At 61.1% G+C, this 22,996-nt stretch overlaps 3 protein-coding genes across 3 annotated transcripts; all 3 read right to left on the reverse strand.

Moving 5' to 3' along the window:
- Positions 1-166: 166 nt before the first annotated feature.
- Positions 167-16,978, reverse strand: LDBPK_361500 (hypothetical protein, conserved; the record flags this gene model as incomplete). Its single annotated transcript, XM_003865217.1, has 1 exon — positions 167-16,978. One exon carries the CDS (start codon positions 16,976-16,978, stop codon positions 167-169), a length of 16,812 nt encoding a protein of 5,603 aa, XP_003865265.1.
- A 1,935-nt stretch (positions 16,979-18,913) lies between these two features.
- Positions 18,914-19,381, reverse strand: LDBPK_361510 (hypothetical protein, conserved; the record flags this gene model as incomplete). Its single annotated transcript, XM_003865218.1, has 1 exon — positions 18,914-19,381. One exon carries the CDS (start codon positions 19,379-19,381, stop codon positions 18,914-18,916), a length of 468 nt encoding a protein of 155 aa, XP_003865266.1.
- A 1,148-nt stretch (positions 19,382-20,529) lies between these two features.
- On the reverse strand, positions 20,530-22,494 carry LDBPK_361520 (hypothetical protein, conserved; the record flags this gene model as incomplete). The annotated part of the gene is made up of 1 exon (XM_003865219.1): positions 20,530-22,494. One exon carries the CDS (start codon positions 22,492-22,494, stop codon positions 20,530-20,532), a length of 1,965 nt encoding a protein of 654 aa, XP_003865267.1.
- Positions 22,495-22,996: the final 502 nt, after the last annotated feature.

Raw genomic sequence — 22,996 nt, forward strand, 5'->3', positions numbered from 1 at the left:
TCCTTGCCGCAAAGCTCATCAAACGCGCCCAGCGCGCACGTCGAAAAAAAAAAAAAACGACAGCGCCCACTGTCACCCGTACGATACAAGTCTTTGCATCTACCACCACGCTTCGACTGGTGAGGCTCTGTGCGCCATTCTTTTCCACTCCACCACTCCAGAGTCTTCAAGGCGCTAACAGACGTTCGCCAGCGGCACAGATCGCCCTGGCCAGCGCCCGAGAGTATTTTTGCTGCGCCTCCGTCTCCTTCAAGGAGGCCTCGATCTCCTCTAGAGAGCAGACGTGCACAAACACCTCATCCGTCACGTATGTGTGCAATGCCCGCACCCCAAGAGACGCTTTGATGTACGATGCACGCTCACACTCATGTGCCAGGCGCGCCCGTGTCACCTGTCCTTCGCCTGTGCCGGGCTCGTCGGGCGCCTTGTCGTTCCCCTGGTCAACGCCGGCACTTCCTCGGAAACTGTCAACGGTGCAGTTACGGGCGAGCAAGCTAATGATGTTGCCCGCGAGCAGGGCTGTGAGGGCACAAGGCAGGGCGTTGCGAAACTCGCTCGGAGACAAAAAGGTGCACAAGGCCGCATACGGTGTGTGAAGCGCCGTGTTGTAGATCCCGACCCGGTCCACAGCGAGCCGAACATTGGTTTCGTCCCCGCGACGCCACCGAGGAACGTCTGCGAAGACCTGATCGTACATAGCGTACGTGAGAATGTACTGGTCCCTTGGCAACGACGCGCGCGGCACACGGTTCACATGCCCCGCGGCACTTGTGCCGGAAACCTCTCTCTCCACACCCTCAGTCGCCTCCGACACCGGCGCGCCCCTGGCGCTGGTCGACACAATCAGGTAGTTGCGCTCCAGACCCAGATGGCGTGCCTCATGCTCCGTTAGCTCGCCCAAACCACCCAGGAGGCGCGCGTAAAACTCTGACGTGACACTGACGCCGCGAAAGAAGCCAAAGACCGGGCGGCCCGCGAGACCGGCCACACCCGCGGCGATGCCGATGAGGAAGCCGCTGACGCCGCCCTCGCGAGCACCGCGGATCGGTTTCGTCACAGCGTCCGAGATGCCGCCGCCAACTTCGTGCAGCACCTCGCCAAGGACGCCACGACGCTGCGATGTCGCGAGCACGGCATGTCCGCTGAAATCACTTGAGGAGCTACCACAAGATAGTCGTGGTGCGACTGTAATAGGTGAGGTGCCGGCTAGGTTGCCGATGCTGCGCGCCAGCACCCCGACAGAGTGCAGCGTCGATGATGTGGTAGTGCGCAAGAACTCGCGGGTGTCGGTCCACCGACTCTGACCAGAGGAGTTTGTGACGAGATCCCACACACCGCGGGACCAGCTCCCGAGCAGCGCGCGAGGGTTACCGAGTACATCCATTGAGCCGAGAACCTTGTAGCTCTGGAGCAACAGCTGCGTGCGGTAGAGGGGCCACAGAAACGACTTTGCGATGCCGAAGAGCGAGTGGCTCCATCGCAGCTCCACCTCCTGTAATCGCACCTCCTTCAGTGAGATCGACAGATCCTCGACAGAGGGGATGAGGTGTTCCGGGATCTGCGCCAGCCCTTTAAAAGGGTTGTAGCGCCAGTGGCCAGAACGGGTGTACGTCACTTCTGCCAGAATAGGAGACACCTGCAGGGCATACACGAAAACGATGTACGCTCGATGGGGCAAGTGCGTCGCCGAGTCAGCCACAGCATCCCCGCGCGTGGAGAAAAGGCTGCCTCGCCGCTCCGCGGCGTGGACGGCCCGCTCGCTAGACGCTGCTGGCGACCACTCCTCGCCAAGTCGCTCCGCTGTGGCGCGCAGAGTAAAGAGGATGTCGTCGTCAGCGCGCACTACAATGGGTGGCACCGTGACGCGCAATCGCGGCACAGGAAGCAGGACAACGCCATCCGCGGCTGCAGCCTGTCCGGGTCGAGTGAGCTGAATCTCCAACGCAAACCACGAAGGGTCCTTAAAGTGCGGCACGCCTGTCGACGATGCCAACGTCGCCCCTCCCCCGAAAACATCCGGCAATATCGGACTGCTGGCACGCCCTTGCTCAGCCTCAGCACTGGGCTCCACAGTATTTCCTGCCATGGTAGTCGCGGAGCCGCTGCCCGCACGCGGCCCAACCCGAAGGATAACAGGATAGGCAGCGTCGACGGTGGTGCAGTCTACCACCTCCAGCAGTGCCAACGATGCGCTCCCCATCAGGTGTCGTTCCGTCAGGGTAGCGCTGCCGTAAAACCCAAGGAGGCGCACAAGAACAACATCGAGCTCCTGCTCCTCGAGGAAGGTCAGAACGTCTTCGTCTGTAGCGATGAGCGGCACCGTGTCGCGATTGGCGCTCTCACCACTACTGGCGCCACGACGCAGCCGCAAACGGCCCCGTGCACCTTGCGCAATGAGACTCTTGCGCGCGAAGGGACCCGCTCTCGGCAGTGTCATCGCAGCAACATAGACGGTGCAACTGTGCACGTACACCTCCAGCTGCGTGAGCCGGCGTGGCTGAAACAGCATTCGACCCTCCAGTTGGCGGGATGACGCGACCGTCACCGTGTACTGACGCCGTCGGTTGTCGAGGCTCACGTAGACATATGCGTCTGTGCTCCCGACTCGCGCACCGGACGATGGCGCAGCCGCGCACCGCAGCAGGTCCACATCCTGGCTTACAGTGAAGCCTTGGCGCACATTCGAATACAATGTGACCCGTAGCCCTGGTAACTCTAGCACCGGCACCTCCCAGCAGCCATAGCTCATCGTCCCTGCCGCCACCACGTAACTGCAAGGACGCGGCGCGCAGGAGCACAAGGCTGTGGTCACGGTACCCCGCCGTGCCGGTGACGGCGCGACGTCCGAGCCTGTAGTGACAGCGCACTGAGCAAACTGCAAGGTGGTGTTGAGACGATTCACAATTTTCAACGGTGGCGCGGCCTGAAGCGCAACACTTACGCACAAGGAGACGCTCGTCATGCTCGACATCACCGTGAGACAGCGGAAGTGCTCCACCGCCAACGCGACTGCCTCACCCACGCGACGACGCACTGGGTTCATGATGAAACGGGGCTCCTCTGCCTCCGCATCGCTCTCCACTTCGTGAAGGTCGCGCGACACACATGTGTGTTTCAGTACAAGCGGCTGCGTCGCTGTGGCGAGTGAGAGCAACCTCACGGGCGGTGACCACGCGTGCGCCGGAGCGTTGCCACCACTTGTGCAATAACAGAACTGCATCTCTGGCTCCTTTGCGTGTCGACAGAACTCCGTCACCTCCCGCTCCTCGCCAGGAGGGATGAGCGTGACCATCGACAGTGCCGTCGTTGCCCCTTCCGCGTTGCTCGGCGCCGACGCGTCGAACGGCATCGCGAGCAGCGTGCGGTGCGCATGTGTGTTGCGAATGCGACACAGTGAGCTCAGCTGCACAACCGTCGGCGGCTCTGGTGTCCATAGACACGACAGTGCTTCCGCTGGCACGCACTGCTCTCCAAGGTCCTTTTCGTCCTTCCCATGCAGCGTGGCAGCAGATCTCTCAAATCGTGCGTCGGGCACAGCGGACACTGTGTAAAAGCGCGTGCAATATGCCAGCTCCTGCGCCGACAGCAATGCTGCCACAACCGGCGTTGTAAGGTAGTAGGCGTCGCTCTCGTGCAGAGATGCGTTGCGCGCCCCAGTGCTTGTTACAGGATTTGTAGCCACCGTGAACCCGACGCGGTCAGCGTGTGGCGCAAATGTGGTCACATACTCGGAGTAGAAGAGAGGCACCTGCTGCTGCGGCAGCACGCAGCCGTGTGCGCCAGCCCCGAGCAGAGGCTGAGGCTGCTCGGCATCCCGGAGATACACTGGCCGCGCCAACGCCGAGCGGAGCAACGCGGCGCACCGCACCACGACGCTTGACGGACCGTGTTGCTCGATGCGAACCGCGCCGCGCGTTGTGTCGCTGCCCTGCTGCAGCCGTATGTACAACGGCGGCGGCTCCTGCAATGAGATCGGCGCGGCGACGGACCACCACTGCATGGAAGGGGGCGAGTTCGGCAGGGTCGTAGACCCGCCCGCGAGCGACGGCACCATCAGCTGAAAGAAGGCGAACACCGTGCCCTGCAGAGCGTCCAGCGTCGTTGGCGTCCACTGAAAGCATGCACCGTTTTCCACATCTGCTGTGGCCACGGCATCGCTGCTTCTGCTTTTAAGGAGGGATAGCTGCGGGGACGACGTGCCTTGAGGCGCCTTTACTGGCGAGCTGACCACTCCATCGCGAGAAGTGCGCAGTCGAAGACGCAGCCGGCAGCCAGTCCAGTTCCAGAGCGTCCACACAGGCCCCACGGCGACTGTGTACTCTCTGGGCGAAAGCCTCCCACTAAAGAGTGGCCCGACCATCCGTGAGCAACGACGCCGCCACGTCAGCTGCACCACTCGCCCGTTTCTGGCGGTATTCTCAGTGGGAGATACGGCAACTTCCGACTGTCGGGCGGGTGCGGAGGCAAATGTGGCATCGTTGACGCCGCCGCCGGCGACATCACCACAGAGCGGCTTCACGGGAATCGTAGTTAGTGGGGAAAGCAGCATCGGAAAGGACAGTGTAAAGGCATCAAGCGCGCGCACACGTTCGCAAAACGCAGGGGCGCGCAACGTTCCGCCGTGGCCGTTGTCGTTTTCGCCGCGGTCCCTCCCAAGTGCATCCATGTTGCCGTAGAGCATGAAGCCAGCAGCCGCTCCGCTCTTCGGCGACACGGCGGCACCGTTTCCCAGCCCGCCGCTCGTTTCGCCGCCACCGCCGGCTGCCTGATCAGCCAGCAATGTCATGGCATCCGCCATCATCGCCCATGTCAGCATCTTCGCAGCTGGCGCGTACGCGCCGCCGTCGAGCTCTAGCGTCAGGCATTCCCGAAGAAGAGGCAGGGGGACGTATCGCGCCGAACGCGGCGGCACAGTTAGTCGGGCGCCGTGTGCAGTCACGCTGACGATGCCGGCTGCTGCCGGCGCCGCAGCACTCCCATCTGCGGGGCCGGCGTAGAACACGTTTGCGAGGACTACCGAGCTTGTCAAGTGCACCACCTCCAGCCTGTCGCGAACGCTCTTCCGCACGATCAAGTCCAAGGCTCCCAGCGCAGAAGTGTAGCCCGGAAGTGACACTCGGGCCACAGTACCATCGCCCAAGGCTTCGAGGTTCACAGCAACGCCGTCGCTGCCTTCGTCATCCTTTCGACCGGCAGTAGAGGAAACGTCGCTGACGGGGGCTGCTACCGGCGTCAACATCACCACTGCACAGGAGGCAGGGATGCTCGTGTGTAAAAGTCGTCCCGGTTCTGCAAGCAGGCGCCACCGCGAGACGCTCCTGAGAGGTGCTCCCGCATGCGGTGCCGACTCCGCGACCTCCATCTCAACACCGCTATCATTCCAGAAGACACGCTTGCCAACGTCCGTCTCCCGAGCAGAAGTCCGCAGAAGCCGCGCGGCGGTCACTAGAGGCAGCGTCGCGATAACGCTGTCAACCTGGACAGAGACGGACAAAGACCGGCAACCAGGGCTGAAGCGCGTGAATGAGAGGTATAGGTGTGGCTGGGCACTGAACAGCACACGCGCTGCCATCGGTGCCGGCGCTGACGCCACGCTCGACCTCTCCACAGCGTACCGTACAGTCGCCCCCTGGTGTTCGCCTGACTCATCATCGAGCTCGATACTGTCTCGCAGGGACACTGTAGCCTCAGCCGTCAGCGCAACGTCTGAGACGTCCATGTCCGTGGAGCACTGCAGGCGAGCATGGTCCACAAGCAGTATCGCCAGTGCGCTGCCAGCGTCGCTGGTCAGTGTGAGCGCCCACGACGGCACATTCGCCCTCACATCCAACGTAGTGGCACGCCGTGTGGGCCCGCGCGCCAACCCGTCACCTGCAGCTGGAGGGTGCCACGGCCTTCGTGGCGGCGAAGGCGAAAAGGTCTGGCAGAGCACCTGTTGCGCCAGCCTGCCCAGTTCGATTAACATGTGCGCGTGTCCGAGCGGCAACCGCCACAGCGTCGAGCCCCAGTCCAGCATGACCCGGTGTTGGTTTTCGGCTGCTGTGAGACACATCTGGGCTGTGGCGGCGACAGGGGTGTCTGTCAAAGGGCCGCTTTCAGAGAGACACGTGTGCAAAACGATGGTGCATTCGCCCTCGTGCTCGCTGCGCAGTGTGCGCTCCGCGTTTCGCTTCTCCTCGAAACGGTACCGTCCTTTCGCCGCACCCGTCGCCGCAAGACGCCGCGCGCCAGCCGTGAGGGACACCTCGAAGCCAACAGCAACGTCGACTGAGAACATCGTAGACACCGCCCACAGCGAGGTCGTCGGCACTTGGGGCACAGCTGTATCATTCGCAGCGGCGCCGGAGTTGGCTTGCGAGACGCGTGCTGCGGCCTTCTCCACCTGCGCGTCCGTGGCGGCCGTCGAGGGCGAAGCACTCACACCCACAAGTGGAGGAGGCAGGAGGCACAGGGATCGCTCGCCAAGCTCCACATAAGCCTCCAGCACGCACGCGTCTCGCCTCACCGCCTGTGCCTCCTCTCCGACGACAACCCGAACATTCTCGAAGCGCACCGTCATGTCCGGGTCAACGCGTATGGCGGGACAGACTTCTCCGTTCGCACCCACTGGTAAAGAAAGAAAGATAGTTGCCGCGCTGCCTTGAACCTTTTCATCACCCGCACCGCCACCGCGCACGGTGATTACGCTACGCCCAGCAGAGCCGCAGAAGTGTAGCTGGAAGCCGCCTTCACCGCCGAGCCGCAAGTCTTCGCAGAGCTGCCAGTCTGTCGCCACCTCGACCACTCTCACCCGTCCAGCGTGGCGATTCAGCGCGCCAGATGCTGGCAGCACCGCAGTGGCGCTCCCAACGCGCAACACAGTATGTTCCAGGTCGTCGAGTATGTGGGTCGAAGACGCGTCCGCGTTCGCTGCGGAAATACCTGCAACACACGGGTGTAGCGCGTGCTCCATCAGCATCTTGAGAAACCTCATGGATGGGTGTACGTGCAGCGCGTGAAGACGAATCACGAGAGCTGTCGCATCGTCGGCAGCGATGTCCTGCGCTGCGCCACCGTGCTCTTCGCCTCCCGTCGAAAGTGAGAGAGATCGCTGCACCACAGAAAACCCCGCGCGGTTATTGCTGCGGGTGCTGGTAGCTCCGCCAGTGGCGGGCGCGGCGCCGGGAGCGCGATCGCCACTCGGCTCCACCAATGGACGCAACTCCAAGAACGTCGATGGCATCTCCATGGCCTGCTCGTTCAGTGCCTCTGCGGCGTCTGTGACAACTGTTTTACCCACGACACTGCCCACCCACACCTCCGCGTGCGGTCGCCGGTCGTCACCCTCGTTACCGCCACGTCGAGTGCGCAGCTCGGCGCGTACGTCATCCACGCTGATCGAGCAAAGATGCCGCAGCGTCTGCTCTGAGGAGGACATGGCTGCAGACGCCACGACGCAACGCAGCAGCATGCGCGGAACGTTTGCTCGCACGTGCCACAGAGTGCCTGCCCCACAGCAGACCCTGTCGCCAGGCGCCGCACTGTCTTTCGCCGCTCTCGCCTGCGCGTATCGGCGCGGAACCTTTTGTCGCGCCAGCAGCCAAAGCGCGGCCACCGTCTTCTCCAAACTGTCACCAGCGGGCAGGCGAAGACACACGGCATTCTGCTCCGTTGCTGCGGCGGCCGAGAGGGTCACCTCGACTGGGTCCGACGCTGACTGCGAGGAAGAAGAAAGGACGAAGGTCGTTTTCACGTCGTCGAGCAGGGGATGCGCTTTAACCTCTGTCGAGGGGCCGCTGCTATACGTCGCGGAAACTACTGCAGACGACTCCATTCGTACGCCGACAACTGTGCCAACACTGCTGGATTCGATCAGACTTGCCGAGTCTACGCAGTGCAAAACCGCCTGGCGCGCCTCCAAGCACACGACCGGCGCGGCGGAGCAGGTACGCTTACTGTGGGGTGCGAAGCACAGAAGCTCTGCCTTGTGGATCTCCACCTCTGCACGGGGAATCCACGCCGACCATGACGATGCCGCACCACCCGTCGGCGGGTCGCTCTCCGACGCGTGCAGAGGTGTGACTTCCGCACGGGCAGCCAAAGCAGTCACTGTGCCCGTCACCACCTTTGCAATGCGGAAGGCGCACAGGGCCCAGCTGTGATTGTCGCCATTCATGATCGACACAAATGGCGTACGGTACTGCACTAAGAGGCGCTGCTTTTGAGCACGCGTGACCACTAGCACCGGCGACACTGTCCGAGCGAGAACTATGGGCGCCGTCCCGTAGGCAGTGCCAGGTTGCGGCAACATCGAATACATGCATACCTCTTCACAGCGCAGCTCCAGCGCCGCCGCTGCGTCTAGGCCTACCCCCACGTCCGTTGGAGAGAACGTAGTGTGTGCTTGCTGGGCACACACACGGGCGGCGGGGGCAAGCACCAACTCGGTGTGGCGGACCTCCACATTGATTTGCTGCAACCAACATCGTTTACATCCCCCTTCACTTCCCATCGCCAGCTCTGGCTTGCGTGTCGCCTCCGGTGGACACGTCGAAGATTGTCTCATGCAGGTTACGGCGCTCTCCCACCTCTGCTTCAACGCGCGGTATGCTTTCCACCAGCACACCATTGAGGCTGCGGTTAGCGAGCTTGCGTGGATCACAACCCGCCCCGCGTTGATGTCCAGCAGCGCCTCAGCAGAGGCGTAGTCAGCCACCATTGCGTCCGCCATGCCGCCCTGAGCAACCGCAGAAACGTGCAACAGAAGGTTGCCGGCCCCGTCGTGGACGTGCACCGGCGCCGACCGCAGGCGGAAGAGCGTGTGCGTCCCCCCAACCACTGCTTTCTCGTTATCAATGCGGCCATCGCACTCAGTCATCGTTTCGTTATACCCTCCGTCCCGTTGAACTATGCCGAAGACGGTCGTTGGCTCCGCTGCCTCCTCGCCAGCCTCTCTGTCCACCTGCACGGTGATGGCACCGCCCACAGAAACGCACAGAGCACAGTCGTTTGTCAGCGCGGAGGCGGCCTTCTCGCCAACCGTCGCCGCGGCTGTGTCCATGATCAACTCCAAACGCCGCCCAGAGAGGCCCAGCTCGAATTCATACCAGGTAATCAGCCCATGGCGCTGCCTCGCACCGGGACGCCACCAGCCGGCGTGTCTGCTCGTGGTGCCTGCGGTCACTGCAGCTGCAACGCTCGACTCGCATGTGCGCCGTGTCTGCCGCCACAACGCGACCAGCCGCGCTGCAGCGGATATCAGTGTGAAAATAGTGGACAGACGAACCTGCACGGAAGCCGCATCATGCCCCGGCGCCGTGCCGACGGCGCCCACATCGACGTGGAGACTCGCCAAAACGTGATAGTGCAGGCCGTTGAGCGCCGTCAGCGCTGTCGGCTCCATCTGAAAACCGTTGGCCGTGCTGCTGTGCCGCCAGCGCAGCGCCGATTCGTCAGCCGAGGAGGACAGCTCAAGCCCATCGTCCTTAGCTGTGGCTCCCTTGCCACGCACGCAGATGATGCTGCGCTTCAGAGGGAGCGACACTTTTATGCGCACATCTGGAAGCGTCCGCCACGCTTGCGTGTCGCTGTTGGTAGAGACGACGACGCCCTGAACGACCAGCTGCGGGATCATGTGCCATATCTGCACTCGCCAACCACGACTCAGCCCGTCGCCAATGAGCGACGCGGGCATTCGGGTGTTCGTGAGAACGCTCTGCAGCTGGACACTCGTTGTCAGCCGAGCTGACCTGATGGCAACGCTCCAGGAAACGGGGCCACGGCCAGCATCGCAACTCGCCGCCGGCTCACCTGGAGGTATAGCCTCTGCAGACAGCCGCACCTCTACATCCGTAAGCTCCGCCTCAATACCTATGTACGTAAGCGCCGGCGACTCGGCATCTCTGCCATCACGCGGCGCAGCGTGGGCGTGCGGCTTCATTCCTTCAATGGATTGCGTCTCCATCACCTGCCGCACCACCTCGCGCGCAAGGGAGAACAGTAGGACGGCAGGGATGTCGAGAAGCATGCGCTGCAGCCGCACCTGCACCACAGACGTGCGGTGTAAGGTAAGATCCGTTACTTGGTAGCAGCGCCCGTACCGAAGCGATCTCAAACTGCTGGCGTCCGAGAAGCAAACAAGGCCAAGAGAGATGCAGGCCTCGCTACTACGCGCCGGTAGCAGCGGCGGCTTCGAAGCGGGTGTCACCGTCGCAGCGGTAGCCTGCCTCCAGAAACTGCTCTTTACGACGGGGGCAGCAGATGCCGTGGAAGGAGCTTCGGCAGACTGTCGACGAAGTACGGAGGCGTAGCTGGACCCGGACGAGAGCTGTGACTCTAGGCCCGCGGCGCCATCAGACTCCCCTGAGACACACAGGAGCAGCAGCTCCGGGCAGTGGGGAACCTCCAAGACAAACTTGTCGTAAAGGCGCCCCGCGTTGTTCACGTGCGCACGGCCGCCTTCCTGCAGAGCGGGCAGAGGCGACGCTGTCAGCCTGGCCTCGGGCACAGTGAGTCGGCACAATGGCTGTCGGTCGCCGTTAGCGCAGTCAACGGTGCAAAAACTGACCTCCGTGTGCGTGATCTCGACGGTTCCGTGAAGCCGCCGCGAGCGACGCTGCCGCGACGCGAGGTGTCTCTCTCTTGTCGGCGACGCCCCCTTGTCCCCGTCCATGTACTCGCCCCGGCTCGTCCCGCGATGATCGCCGAAGGCGCTGCTGCCTTCTCCACTGGCGCCTTCGTTTCCGTGCTGGCCTGCCTCGCCAAACCTTGCGATAGTGCCGGCACTTCCGCTTTTGCCTGGTGTGCGTGCCGCACTGCTTTGGCGACTGCCCTGTGTCGAGCAGACGCCGGCAAATATGCTGTACAGCAGCAGCCACCACTTGATGTGTGGCACTCTGAAGTGGGCGTGTCGCACCGCCGCAGCGACCTTGACGACCGCGGCGTCATTCCTCGCATCGTCGTCCACTTCGCTCGACGCTCGGCCAGCACGCCGCTCGAGAAACGCCATACCCACCAAGTCAATCGTCAGAAGGACGTGTGTGCTTGTTGTCTCCGTCACATCGGCGTCTCCAGTGGAGTTCTCCAGCTTCTCTTCTCTCGCCACCAGTTCCAGGCCGCTCAACTGACCGTTCTTTACCGGTGATGTGGACCAGCACCCGCCCGCGGCGGAGTATAGTTGCCCGCCGCGGCGCAGTCCTACCTCGTAGCTGACGCGGCGCGTTGACGGCAGTCGCGGCGGCGGCGCTGCAGGAGCGGTGAATTCGCTTTCGTCTTCCTCGGTTGTCCGCGGCATCCTTGACTGGCGCGCGTTCCTGTCGGGTGCAACGTAGTCATCTGTGTCGATCAGGATAGACACCGCAGGAATAGTGAGCAGCAGCGTTACCGACGGCGACAAAGCGGCTTGCTGGTGCGACGGCGCTTCCGCACCGTGGTATAACGACGAAAGTGGCTTGGGCCCTCCCATTGGAAAGGTGACAGTTGCTGGGGGCGTCGACGTACGCTGCAGATGGTCACCGCCGACCCTCGGCGTACGCCTGGTTGAGTGGATAGGAAGCCGGGTCACGTTATATAAGAAGAAGCGGACAAGGCTGCGACATTGCTGCGCGCTCATGCGAATCGTCACGTCAGAGGGCCGGCTTGCAGTGCTACTGGCTGCTTCGTGTACAGATGCCGTGCCCTGTGGATAGGGCGCGCATGCGGGGTGCACTCCCACCAGAAAAGCCCAGTCATCGGGCGCGCCGCGCTGATACGCGTAGCCGGTAAGATCCTCCTTTGGAACAAGCAGCACGCCCCTATGGGCGCGCAACTTCACATCGGGAAGACAGACATCGCGCGACGGTGCGGACAACACATCCAGCAGCTGCACGCGATTTGTGTCGACGGAGGCGTGCGTCTGTGTCTCCAACGTGGCTGACGCACCAGGCGACGCTGACGTGATCTGCTGCAGCATGCACACGATCTGCTCAACATGGACCACACAGAAGGTGCTCGGTTTAGTCATGTCAATCGGCACTGCTGCATCTGTCGCGAGAACAACATCCAGGTCCGATATCGTGGCCTCCACCGAGAGCGGCAACGGCGTCGTCGCCTCCCGGGACGCACGAGCGCCGCCGACCACCCTGGATCGGGGGGTGCCATCTGCAAAGCAGGGCGCGTGGGTATACCCGTGGCGCAGCAACGGTGAGCGAGCCAGCTCGTCGAGACGCACGATTCGCTCATCTGCTTTTATGGCTGCCGCGTAGAAGTAGAGGAACGGGCAGTAGACGTGAATCGCACCGCCCACCAATGTGGCGCGACACGTCGTGGACGGCGGCACCCCCGGTCGCGGTAATGTCGACGTGTCGGTGTCTCCGACGCATGAGCCGGGAAGCGTGACGTCGACCACACAGTGTAGGGCATGTGCAGTGCCATCACCAGTGCAGGCAGCCCACGGGTACGCCGAAATCAGACTGCGCACTTCGGGGTCCCCGCCAATGTAATCGGCGATCTGCATCGCCTCCGGGACGCTGAAGCGGAGATGCATATGCTTTCCACCCCGACCTGTGCCGCCTGTCAAGGGCTCAAGAGTGCAGAGGGCATCCTCTATCGTGGTAGTCACCTCCACGTACGGCGCATCCACGACGTCGTCTGTGCTCAGGGGGGTCTGAAATCGGGCAGTGTGCGCGCGCACGCTGATCGGGAGCACACCGAAGAAGCGACTTTGCGGCATCTCAGAGTCCGCGGCCTCGCTGCGCAACGCCCCTGTCAGGACATAGGGTGCCGCCTGCGGAGGCAGCTTGATAGACCGCATGGTGCACATAGTGCCGATTAACACTTCCAACAGTTCGACCAGGACAATGTCGCAGAACGCCGACACGGTTTGGATCGTGAGCGCCGCCTCAGGCTTCCTGGGCGCCGTGCAGGTCTGGACAAGCGTCAAGTGCTCGATGGTGAGCAACTTCCGCCCCGCGGTGGTGGTCATGGTAATGTCCGGGATGGAGAGAAGGAGCCGAGGGCACACTTTTTCCCTTGCCGGGCACAGCGGTAGCGGGTCGTAGCTGCTCCGCTCTACGGCATGCCACTGACTGTCGGCAAAGTTGCAGATTAGCTCAATCGCGCGCGGCTCCTCTGCACCGAGTGCAGAAAGCGCCTCGCGGTACGGTTCCGTGGTAGGTGGCAAGTGCTCGGGGGCTACCAGCACCAACTCGCCGAGATCCACGTTCGCCTCAGAGCGAATAAGAAGACGCGCCACGCACACGCCGACAGTACAAACTCGGCCGCCGAAGACACCAGTAGCGAGCTCGCCTCTTGAGATAGCATGGTCAGCCGTCGTCGCCGAGCTCCGTGCGATGAAGAGCGGGGCGGAAAGAGCAGATAGGATGTGACGCGCGCAGTCCAGTGGCACTTCCCGAAGGACGGGCGGCGATTCGCTGTCTGCTCGTAGCTCCACACAAGTCGAGGTTGCCAACCGCCACGGAGCAGCAGCTCCTCGCGTGCCGGACCACCTGCATTCTGCCTGCCGGACCTCGGCCGTCAGAGCGCGCACAGCCTGCCCATGTGCGTCAGCGGCGGCCAACACTGTCGGCTTCAGCAGCGCATCGTTCACTAGCGCAAACGCACAGGGGTCAGCGACGGCGTCGATACCCTTGTTGAGCAGCACCGTGAGCTCCTTGGGATTTAGACGCACCTCACCAGCGACAAATGAGAGCAGTTCAAGCTGCCGGCTGGAAGTGGGAGTATGTGTGTTGTGGCCGTTTTGGCAAAACACGCGGACGGCCTTGCTTTGGTCGCCGATGCAAAGGCAGTACTCGTTCTCGGTCCCCTTGTACCGCTTCGTCGGAGGCGCAACGGTCCACAGCCGCGTGGTGGACACTGACAGCACAAGGCAAGTCTCGTTCTTCAAGAAGCAGCGCTCTGTTGCGACACGCGCGAACATGTCCGGACTGGCACTAGGCGAGGAGCACGAAGAGTCCGTGTATTCCTCCCCGTCGGTGTCCCCTTCAACCGCAAAGCTCTGAATGCTGTCCGTTGTGCGAAGCCACAGTGCAGCGGGCGCGGCATCGCCGCTTTGCAGGGTTGCCTCATCGCGTGGCCTCCCGTCACCCGCGTCGCCATCGCCGGACGCGATTTCAGTAGATAACTGCCGCTGCGACTCGCCGCACTTCAAGGTGCTGTCGCGGGGCACTGTGCCCGGGAGCGACCCCGGTAGTGCAGCTGAGGAGAAGGCCGACGGCTGACGGCTGAATATTTCCAAGTCAGTGCACTCGATATCACGCGCGAAAAGAGGAACGCAAACGTCGAGGGACTGGATGGTCACGTTAAGCACGCGTGGCGCCGGCGACGCACGTGGTACAGTCGTCCCCGTCGCCATCTGTGAGGATTGGCCACGAGGAGTCGACGTGCACGAGCTCGACGCCGACATCCGACTACCGACGGAGGCAGTGCCATGCAGATCGCTTTGCGCGCTCTCCGCCAACGCGGGCATCGAACCAGGAGACGCCTCGGGGACGCCACTGACGTAGAACGCCCGTTGAACCGCCCGAAACCAGTGCACGAAGGCGGAAACCTCCGCGTACCACCAGGCCCACTCGTGAGTCGGTTGACAAATCACCAGCTGCGGAGCCACCCAAACGCGTATGTGGGTGCGCTGCGCGTTGCGCTTCACTACAACGTAGTCCTCCCTGAACTGCTGTTTTGACTGCAAAAGGACTGAGCGCAACGCGCCCTCAAAGGTAAGCGATGCGGAGCCAAGAAAAAAGGACAGGGACGCCTTTTCTGGCCGGTCGTCGGGAATGGTGGTGTAGAAGAGCTCCATCGCGCGTAGTTGGGCAACGAGACGCTGCTCAACACGCTGCAGCGGGGTAGCGGACGGCGTCGCTGGCACACTGCTATCGTATGTCAGAGGCCAGTAGATAGGATCAATGCGGACGATAAGCTTCGGAAAAAGCGCACGCAACGTGAAGTACAACCTGTTCTCCGCTGCCAGCTCGGGTAGGCGGTTTTGTGGTGCCCTCGGGTGCGCCAAGCGAGCGTAGTGCGGGGAGGTATAGCGTCGCCCAAGGTCCCACTCCAGCGCCACCAAGTCGCGAAAGCAAAAGCCTCTGTACGTGGGCACCGATATCACGCCCACGCCGTCGCGAGACGCGATGGAAGCCAACGATTTCCTCGACAGAGTTGCAGTATCATTCTTTCGTGTGGACCTGCCAAAAAGCCAATCCCACAGAAACGATGTCGGTCTGCCGCCCCCGTCGTTCCCGCTTGAGCTCAGTAAGCCGCTTTTGATGCGCTGGCGGGCCTCTTCAATGTAGTCCTGCTGCCGCGCATAGCTCTCTTGCTCTACAACGAGCTGTGCATGAGAAAGGCACCGCAGATAAATAACTTGCCACAATGACAGCTGCCGCTCCATCGACTTCAACCGCTTCTCCTCCAATGCGCTCAAGGGCGGGGCCCAGATGACCCCCTTGGCGCGCTTCCAGTACTCGGTGTAGACTCTACGCAGCTGCCCGAATTGCACCATCGCCTCCACTACTTCGCACCGTTTCCATTCGTGCAAGCCGAAGATCTGCCGATGCTGCCGTACATCGTCCAGCACGCACCGTAACGCGAACCGCCACCTCTGCTGCACCGATGGTCGCCAGGCGGTCGCAGCATCCTGTGACAGACTCACACTATTCGGCTCCGACGCCTGACGAAGGACACGGGTATGCGTTGCATGTCCCCCGGTGGGCCGCAGCAGATGCAGACGCTTTCGATATCGCGCGCAAGGCAGGCTTTGCTGATAGTTACGCCACATGGACTCGAGCACCTGCACGACACCAAAGCACACGTCGACTTCGATGCTGTCAGCAGTCGTCACCCTCAGCTCTGTGGAGCTCGCCGACAGTATCGGCATCTCCTCCACAATCGCGTTTTTGGACACACACCCGGGCGGTACCAACTTTGCCTGCAGCTGGAGTGTCTGGACACGCAGTATTGCCGCGGAGAGCGCCCAGCGCGACGCGTACGTGTCGTATGCAGCCGCGCAAGACGCTGGCTCACTTGCAGCGCTGGACGCCGGACCGTTTCCGCTCTCTCTTGCGCTACCGAATACCCCGCGAGGACTCTGTCGGATAGCGTGAACGCTGACAACTACCTCTGACAGTGCAATCTTCTTGCACAGCGGCGTGAGAAGTTCCTTGTTGAACACATCCTTGAACTTCTCGTCGGCCGTGGTGAGCTGCACCTGCTTTACAAAGACGCAGAACGCAGACGCGCAGGAGGGGTGCAGGCCCTCGTAGTCGAACTCACAGCGCATGGAAACGTCCTGCAAGTTCACCCTTACGTTGCGCACTGCAATCTGGCTCAGGCGGTCAAAATCCCACAGCCAGCTAAACCATGACGCACCAGATGCGCGGCTCGTGCCCGCAATTGCGGGCCCATCTCCTCGTTTCACATGTCTCGATTCCATGCTCGCTGTCATATTTGACGATGTCTCACTCACCGTTTCCTCTGCCCCTTCGCGAGAAAGGCGATGACGCTCCTTTTCGTACCGCTCGAGCTGCCGTTGCTTGATTGCCTGCTCCCGCTCCTGCTCTTCCCGTGCATTAAAAGGACGCGCGCGTAGAGGACCTAGGACCAGCTCAACCCCTGCAACGTCCACCCGCACCGGCTCACTCTCCAGCGAAGCCCATGGTACGGTGATAGCCAGCTGTCGAATAACGCCCTTCACGACCGTGAAGGGCGCAAGTAGCATACGCACAGAAAGGGTTGAGCTAGACGAGCCGCCCTCGTGCGACTTTGATGAACCGCTAGGCGTGCCGGCTGCTGCTGATGCGGACGCGCCCGCGTCTTTTGTCTCAACGCCGCTGCGCTCGCCGTGCAAAAGCGCGGCAATGCGCTCTAGGGCGTCACTGCAAAGCTCCACATTATTCAGCACTACGTTGCCGGACCACAGCGAAATCTGCAATTGACTTGCGTTTACATTTTTGATAAAGCGGCTCAGATGCCTCGCCAGCAGCTCTGCAACGTGGCCCTCGAGCATCTTCTCTCGCTTATGCACCGCACCTCGTGTGTGTGTGTGTGTGTGTGTACGTGTGTATGCTTGTCAGACTCGAGTAACCACAAAAATGGTGGCAAGTTTCGCTTAGATGGAGGGAGAAAATGGGTGGGGAGGGGGGGGTGACAGGAACAGCAGCAGCAGCAGAACAGCAAACGAAACAGAAAAAAGGGGGAATGGAAGAACTGGCCAACGAGAGGCGAGACGCCGTGAGCACGAGAGTGCGTATGCGTGTGTGCGATTATTGGGCAACTGCGTGTTTTCGCTCGATCCTGCTCGTCCTTCGTGCGCAGCCACAGGCACGAGGGTGGAGAAGGCTGGCGCACACACGCTCTCAAGATAAAAAAACGATAGAGAAGACTCACTGAGCTCACCACGACGCAGATAACGCACACGGCCGAAGTGACAGCGACGTAGGGTGTCAGATGGGCAGATAGAGACAAGAGCACAGTAGCAAAAAAGGCAAAAGGACCAAGGAAGAACAGCAACAACAGCAACCCAAACAGAAAACGAAAGTGGCGAGGAACAACACACCAAAAAAAAAACAAGAAACCGAAAAAAAAAACTAAAACAAGAAGAGGGAGGGAGAAGAAAACGGAGGTTGGAAACAGCGAGGGTCACCCACGCACTTCCATCACAATCAGACACTCTAGTTGGCGACTACTGGCGCGCGAGCAAGGAAAAATTATTATATATATATATATATAATTAGGTATACCAATCAGAGAGGGAGAGAGCGCGGCAGCGTCTGAAAGACACAGATATACGAGCGGAGACCGAGTGCCACGAGCAAGACCACAATGCACCGACGTACAAGCGCAGCAGCGACAAAGCTGTAATAAATGAAACGCGGAAACGGAGGAGGGAGGGGTGCAGGGAGACCGTTGACGACGAACGCCCCACGTGTACGTCGAGGTAGCGTCGCTGTCTCTCGTAGCCCTCTTTCCTCTACAAGGAGACGGCCCCACCCTACCTATTGTGAGTGGTGCCTCACCCCTCCACAAAACGAGAGGAATAATGTGAAAGGGAGCGCCTGCACTGTTGCAGTTGTTTATTCCTCTACCACTAACTATGATGACCTTGCCCCTTTTGAAGACAGCGCATTCGCGACGTATGTCGTAGAGTGGTAGGCTGTGCAGCCGAAAGAAAGACCGTCTCACGACCCTTGAGAGTTTTCTCTTCTTTCGTTCCTCTTCGTGCGGTGGTGGTGGGTGTGTGTATACGCGTCGAACGTACGGGCGTGAGCGAGAGCGCTTGCGTCGAATATCCGCGCGCGGTTCCGTCGGGAGTGTGCATCAGACCGGGAAAGCAAAGACACGGGAGGTGGTGGTGGATGACGTTGAGAAAGGGGAAAGGGAAAAGACGATGGTATGCATTGCGCGCTTGCGGGGCGCCGTCATGTGCTCTGCAACTATCACTGCGCACACAAGCGGTCTTCGGGGCGTCTTCGCACCACAAGTCGGCAAACGATGAGACCAATACCTCTCCTTTCGCTGCATAAAGGTGCCTCGGCACCGAGGTGGAAAGAAGGGGAGGTGTGTGTGTGTGTGTGTGTGGTGGGGGGGGAAGAGGAGGGGGAGGGGCTCAAGCAAAAAAAGTGCTGAGACGAAGCGGCCGTGGGCCCAACGTCTGTTTAGTGTTGTCCTCACACCCACCAGCAGCAGAGATGGGAGGGCCACTTCCAGATGTGGCAGAAAGAGGTAGCTCTGCTTCACTGCAGTTTGTCCGCACAACAACGTAAGGCAGTACTTCTTACTCGTCGATTTCAAGCCCAAATATGGCACGCGGCTTCTCCCCCCCCCTCCGCGACCCCCACGAGCGTAGCTGCAGTGCGCACCCGAAAACGTAGTCTACATCCTGCGGGAAAGGAGGGACGCAACCAGCTCACAGATACGGTCTCCTATTCCGCCACGTGGGCCTCTAAGACCACTTATTCTTGGTCAGAAGGAGCGAGGAAAGCACCCCCTTGAAGTTCTCCATGGTGACGCGTCCTGCTGCGTCACCTGCGCCAGCAATCGCAGCCTCCTGCTCTGCTGTAAGACCGCCCCCACCGGTGCTCCCGGTGCCCGCCGAGGAGGCTGTCGCAAGGTTTCGGCACGTATTACGCAGTTGCGCGACCGTGATCCACCGCTGCGCCGTCACATCAATCGTCTCAAACATCGTCTCGAGATCCCGCTCCGTGAAGAGCGACGAGGAGACTTTTTCCTCGCGAATCCTGCGTACCTCTTCGGCGAGAAAGGCACGCGGGTCATCAGGGCGGTGGTAGAGGACAAGTTGCAGCAGATGCCCAAAGAGCTCATTCAGCTTGTGCTCCTGAATGTACCGGTGTGTGTGCTGCACAGGATCGACCACGTGGCCAGCCGAGTCGTCGGATGCGACAGCTGACATGGGACACTAGAGGGAGACAAAGAAAAGAGAATGGGGAGCGAGTGGACACCACTCCGGCACTTCGTTACAGGCCGTGGTAGGTTGGGTCGAAAGGCCACAGAGGTTAGGAAAGAGTTCAAGTAGCGTTTCCCAGCGGAAACGGCAGCGAGACGCTGGAGGAAGTAATACTGCGCACGGGGTGAAACGCGTGTTTCAATTTCGCTCGTTGCTGCTTATCAGCACAACCGTGCACAAAAAGGTTTTGCATTCAGCCACCTCACATCGTGGGCAGCCGACCACCAAACAAAGCGGTGACTTTCATTCGCGCATCATCGACGCAATACGGGCTTTTGCGCGCATACCCTTGGCTCTTCTACAGTCGGCAGCGAAGGTGAGAGTGGTTAAACAGCTTAGGCATTCTACCGTTATCCTCTTTGTGGTCTTACGCTGCACTCCATGAAGAAGGCAGTGGTGAGTCGATTGGGCAACGCAGATGGAGAGCCGTGAGTGACGTGGTCACTACTGAAAACTGCGTTGCGAAGCAATTATACACACACACACACACACACACACATATATATATATATGCACGCAGGGGCCGAAAGATCAGAGAGTCTCCTATGGAACGCGGAATTCCCGGGAACAGAAAGCAACAAAGAAAACGGGAGGAGGGGAGGGAGGAGAGGAGCCGCGCCGGGTTCGTGCGACGTGCTACCCTTCGGCCGTTCGTATTCGCTCTATTGTTCAACATCGAGAACAGAGGTGGAAACAAAAAGAAAAAATGGTTTACCCCGTTTGTTTTGCCTGCACTCCTCTCTCCGATGTTTCGGGAAGGAGAGAGGGAGGGCAGTCGATGGACGTGAACAAACCATCGGAGCGCGGGGCACTGAAAAGGGAGTGATCTGACACGCGAGAACAGAAATGGAACGCCGCCGCAGCAGCAGCGTCAACATCTGCAGGGCGTGCACACACACGCAAACGCCTTTTTGCCTACGCTGAAGAGAACGAGAATGGGAGAGAAAAAAGTGAGGATATGCCAGTAGAGTGCAAGTGCGCGTCGAGCACCCATGGCACACACACACACACACGTAGACATGCAGACTGACAAGGAGTTGAACGGCATAGAATAGCGTAGGGGTAGGGCAAAAAGGGAGAGCCGAGTGGCAATCTCACAGAGTGCTGATGTGCCCACCACGCCGCCGCTGCTCCATTCGCTGCCGCGTCAACTCCGACTTTAAGTGGCTCAGACGACGCTGTATCGCCAGTTTCTCAGCGATGGTGTCTCGCTCGGCGGACTCCTCCGTCGACACTGTGGTGATGTCGTCGAGCAGCTTGCACTTGGAGCGGGTGGTTGTGGCGAGTAAGGCTGTGTAGACGGCACTGCTGAGGAGTGAGTGACGTGCGCTGGCGTGTGAACGCGAAGGCGACGACGACACTCGGTTCGTCAGGGACGGTATCACGCGGTGCCGAAATGGAGAAAAGATGGGCATCTTCCCTGAGAAGGCAGAGCTGAGCGAGGTGTCGCGTTCGGCAGACGACGAGCGCAGCCGTGCACTCCAAGCCTCAGTTGACGAGGTAGTCTCGGCCGAGGTAACCCGCCTCGGGTATGAGCATTCGTGAGATTTGCTCTGCGTGCATCCCGTGTGGGGGCTATCTCGGTGCGAGCACACACTGGGGACGATGAAGTCCCGCCGGCTCGGCCACGACTTGTCGTCGGAGAGCGGTTGTGGGGACGGGCAGCTCTCGCGCGGCGGGGTGGTGATGAGGCGCGCAAACGGCGCAAATGGACGAATAGGAGCGGTATCGGTTGACGACGGGGAACCGCCTGTCGTGCGCCGGAGTGATGCGTGGACACCGTGACGCCGGACCATGCCATGTGAAGCAGTGGGGAGGCCGGTTGACGACGAGATTGCAGTGGGCAAAAACGTTTGCATTTCCACCAATGATGGCAATCGTGCCCTCTCTGGCGTCGAGGTATTCGAGGAAAGACATCCACCATCCTGCGCCAGGGCCGACATGCATGGCGGATGCAAAGCCGGGAGAGGGGAAAGGTGCTGCCCCTGTACATGCTCAGGGCTTGTGCCGCGGATAGCGTCCGCCGCGGTGTCAAGCGGCGATACATAGATGGAAGATGCCGTGTCGTTGGGGAAGAGTCGCCTGGCTGCCTGGGTATCGTTTATCGGGTGATACCGAAGTGAGGGCACTTCAGCCGCAGAACGCTGTTCGCTATGTTGCGGCGCGGGCTCACTCTTGGCATTATTCATCGGCGCAGCCCCGACCGCGTGCGATGGCGGGCTGCCCCGCACTGAGAAGGCCGTAGAGGCGTGGTTGGGCACCGGGGACTCTGAAAAAGCGGTTGTCATGACGGCGGACGTCGTGGAGGGAAAGCGTCGCTGGGACGCCATCCGGCCAACCTGCGCAGGCTGCCCGGCCTTGTCAGCATGGACGGAGGCGCTTGAGCAAGACGCTGCGTTGGGGGTCTCTGCACGGGACGTGGTTGCGTACCTCGTCGAGCGAGCGTCCCCGAGCGTGGTAGCATCAACAGCCGCGGCGGCCTTGTTAACGTCGTTAGCGGCACGGGGCGCAAAGGTGAAAGGTGCGGCAGCGGACTGGGCTGCCGGCGCTGAGGCCCCTGCTGGAGAGGTCGAGGTGCGCGTCGGCGCCAGCGGGCCGGGTGGTGGTGGGAACGTGGGCAGCGTGTGGCCCAGGCACGGACGTTCCACGCCATTGCATGCGGGTTCGGCGAGAGCAACAGGCAGAGGCGCAGGTACGATTGATGCGCTCACCACCGATGCCGCTGCGCCGATGGCGCGCGCCTCTCGCGCAAGGCGGCGCGAGCGCAAAGCGGCCAGCCGCGCCTCCAGTGATAGCGGTGCTGCATGCCCTGACGATGTGGTCACAGCACACACATGCTCACTGTCGCTCGTGGCGCCTGGCGCGTGAAAGCCGATTACGCGGATCGAGCCTGCGCTGCCGCGTCGCGGGTCACCTCTCTGCGTTGGCGCAAGTGTATCAGCTGCCTTCGCACTCTCGTGCGCTGGCTCAGAAAACGGTTCTTGGTCGCGGTTAGGTCTGGGGGCCGGCGCACTGGCATCTCGGTCGACTGTGCTGTCGGCCATTCTAGAAGATGGCATGCTGGTGGGTGCGCTGAGCGCGACTATGATCAGTTTCAAGTGCGAGGGCGGGTGCTGCTGTTTCCATCTTCAAATGCGCCTGCTACTTCCTGCAAGAGCGGAGACAGGGAAGAGAGAATGTCGCAGAAGCCCAAAACCGGCAGTTGCACAGGGCGCATTCCATGACAACTAACAGTAGCATACGCGAGGCTGACGTAGAGGTGAAGCATGGCAGCTAGGAGGTCGAATACTGCGGCCCGGCTGTCGACGGGAAACGGCCGAAATATGGCAAAGGTGATGGGCGGCTCATGAAGTAGTGCTGTTAGGCGTAGCCGCCTCGCGAGCACTTCACTGCAGAAGGTTGGGACTCTTTTTTTGTTTTCGAAACGCTTGTCCGCGTCGGACCACAACACAGGCAGCAGGGAGAATCGGATAGAAAGAGGGAAGGGAGGGAAAGAGGAGGGAGAGAGAGGGGGGGAGGCAGGCGAAGAGGGGGAGCAGGAAACAACAAAAAGCCGAACGC

The sequence above is a fragment of the Leishmania donovani genome, chromosome 36 (genome assembly GCF_000227135.1).
Source record: "Leishmania donovani BPK282A1 complete genome, chromosome 36".
In the NCBI taxonomy this organism is placed as follows: Eukaryota; Euglenozoa; class Kinetoplastea; order Trypanosomatida; family Trypanosomatidae; genus Leishmania; species Leishmania donovani.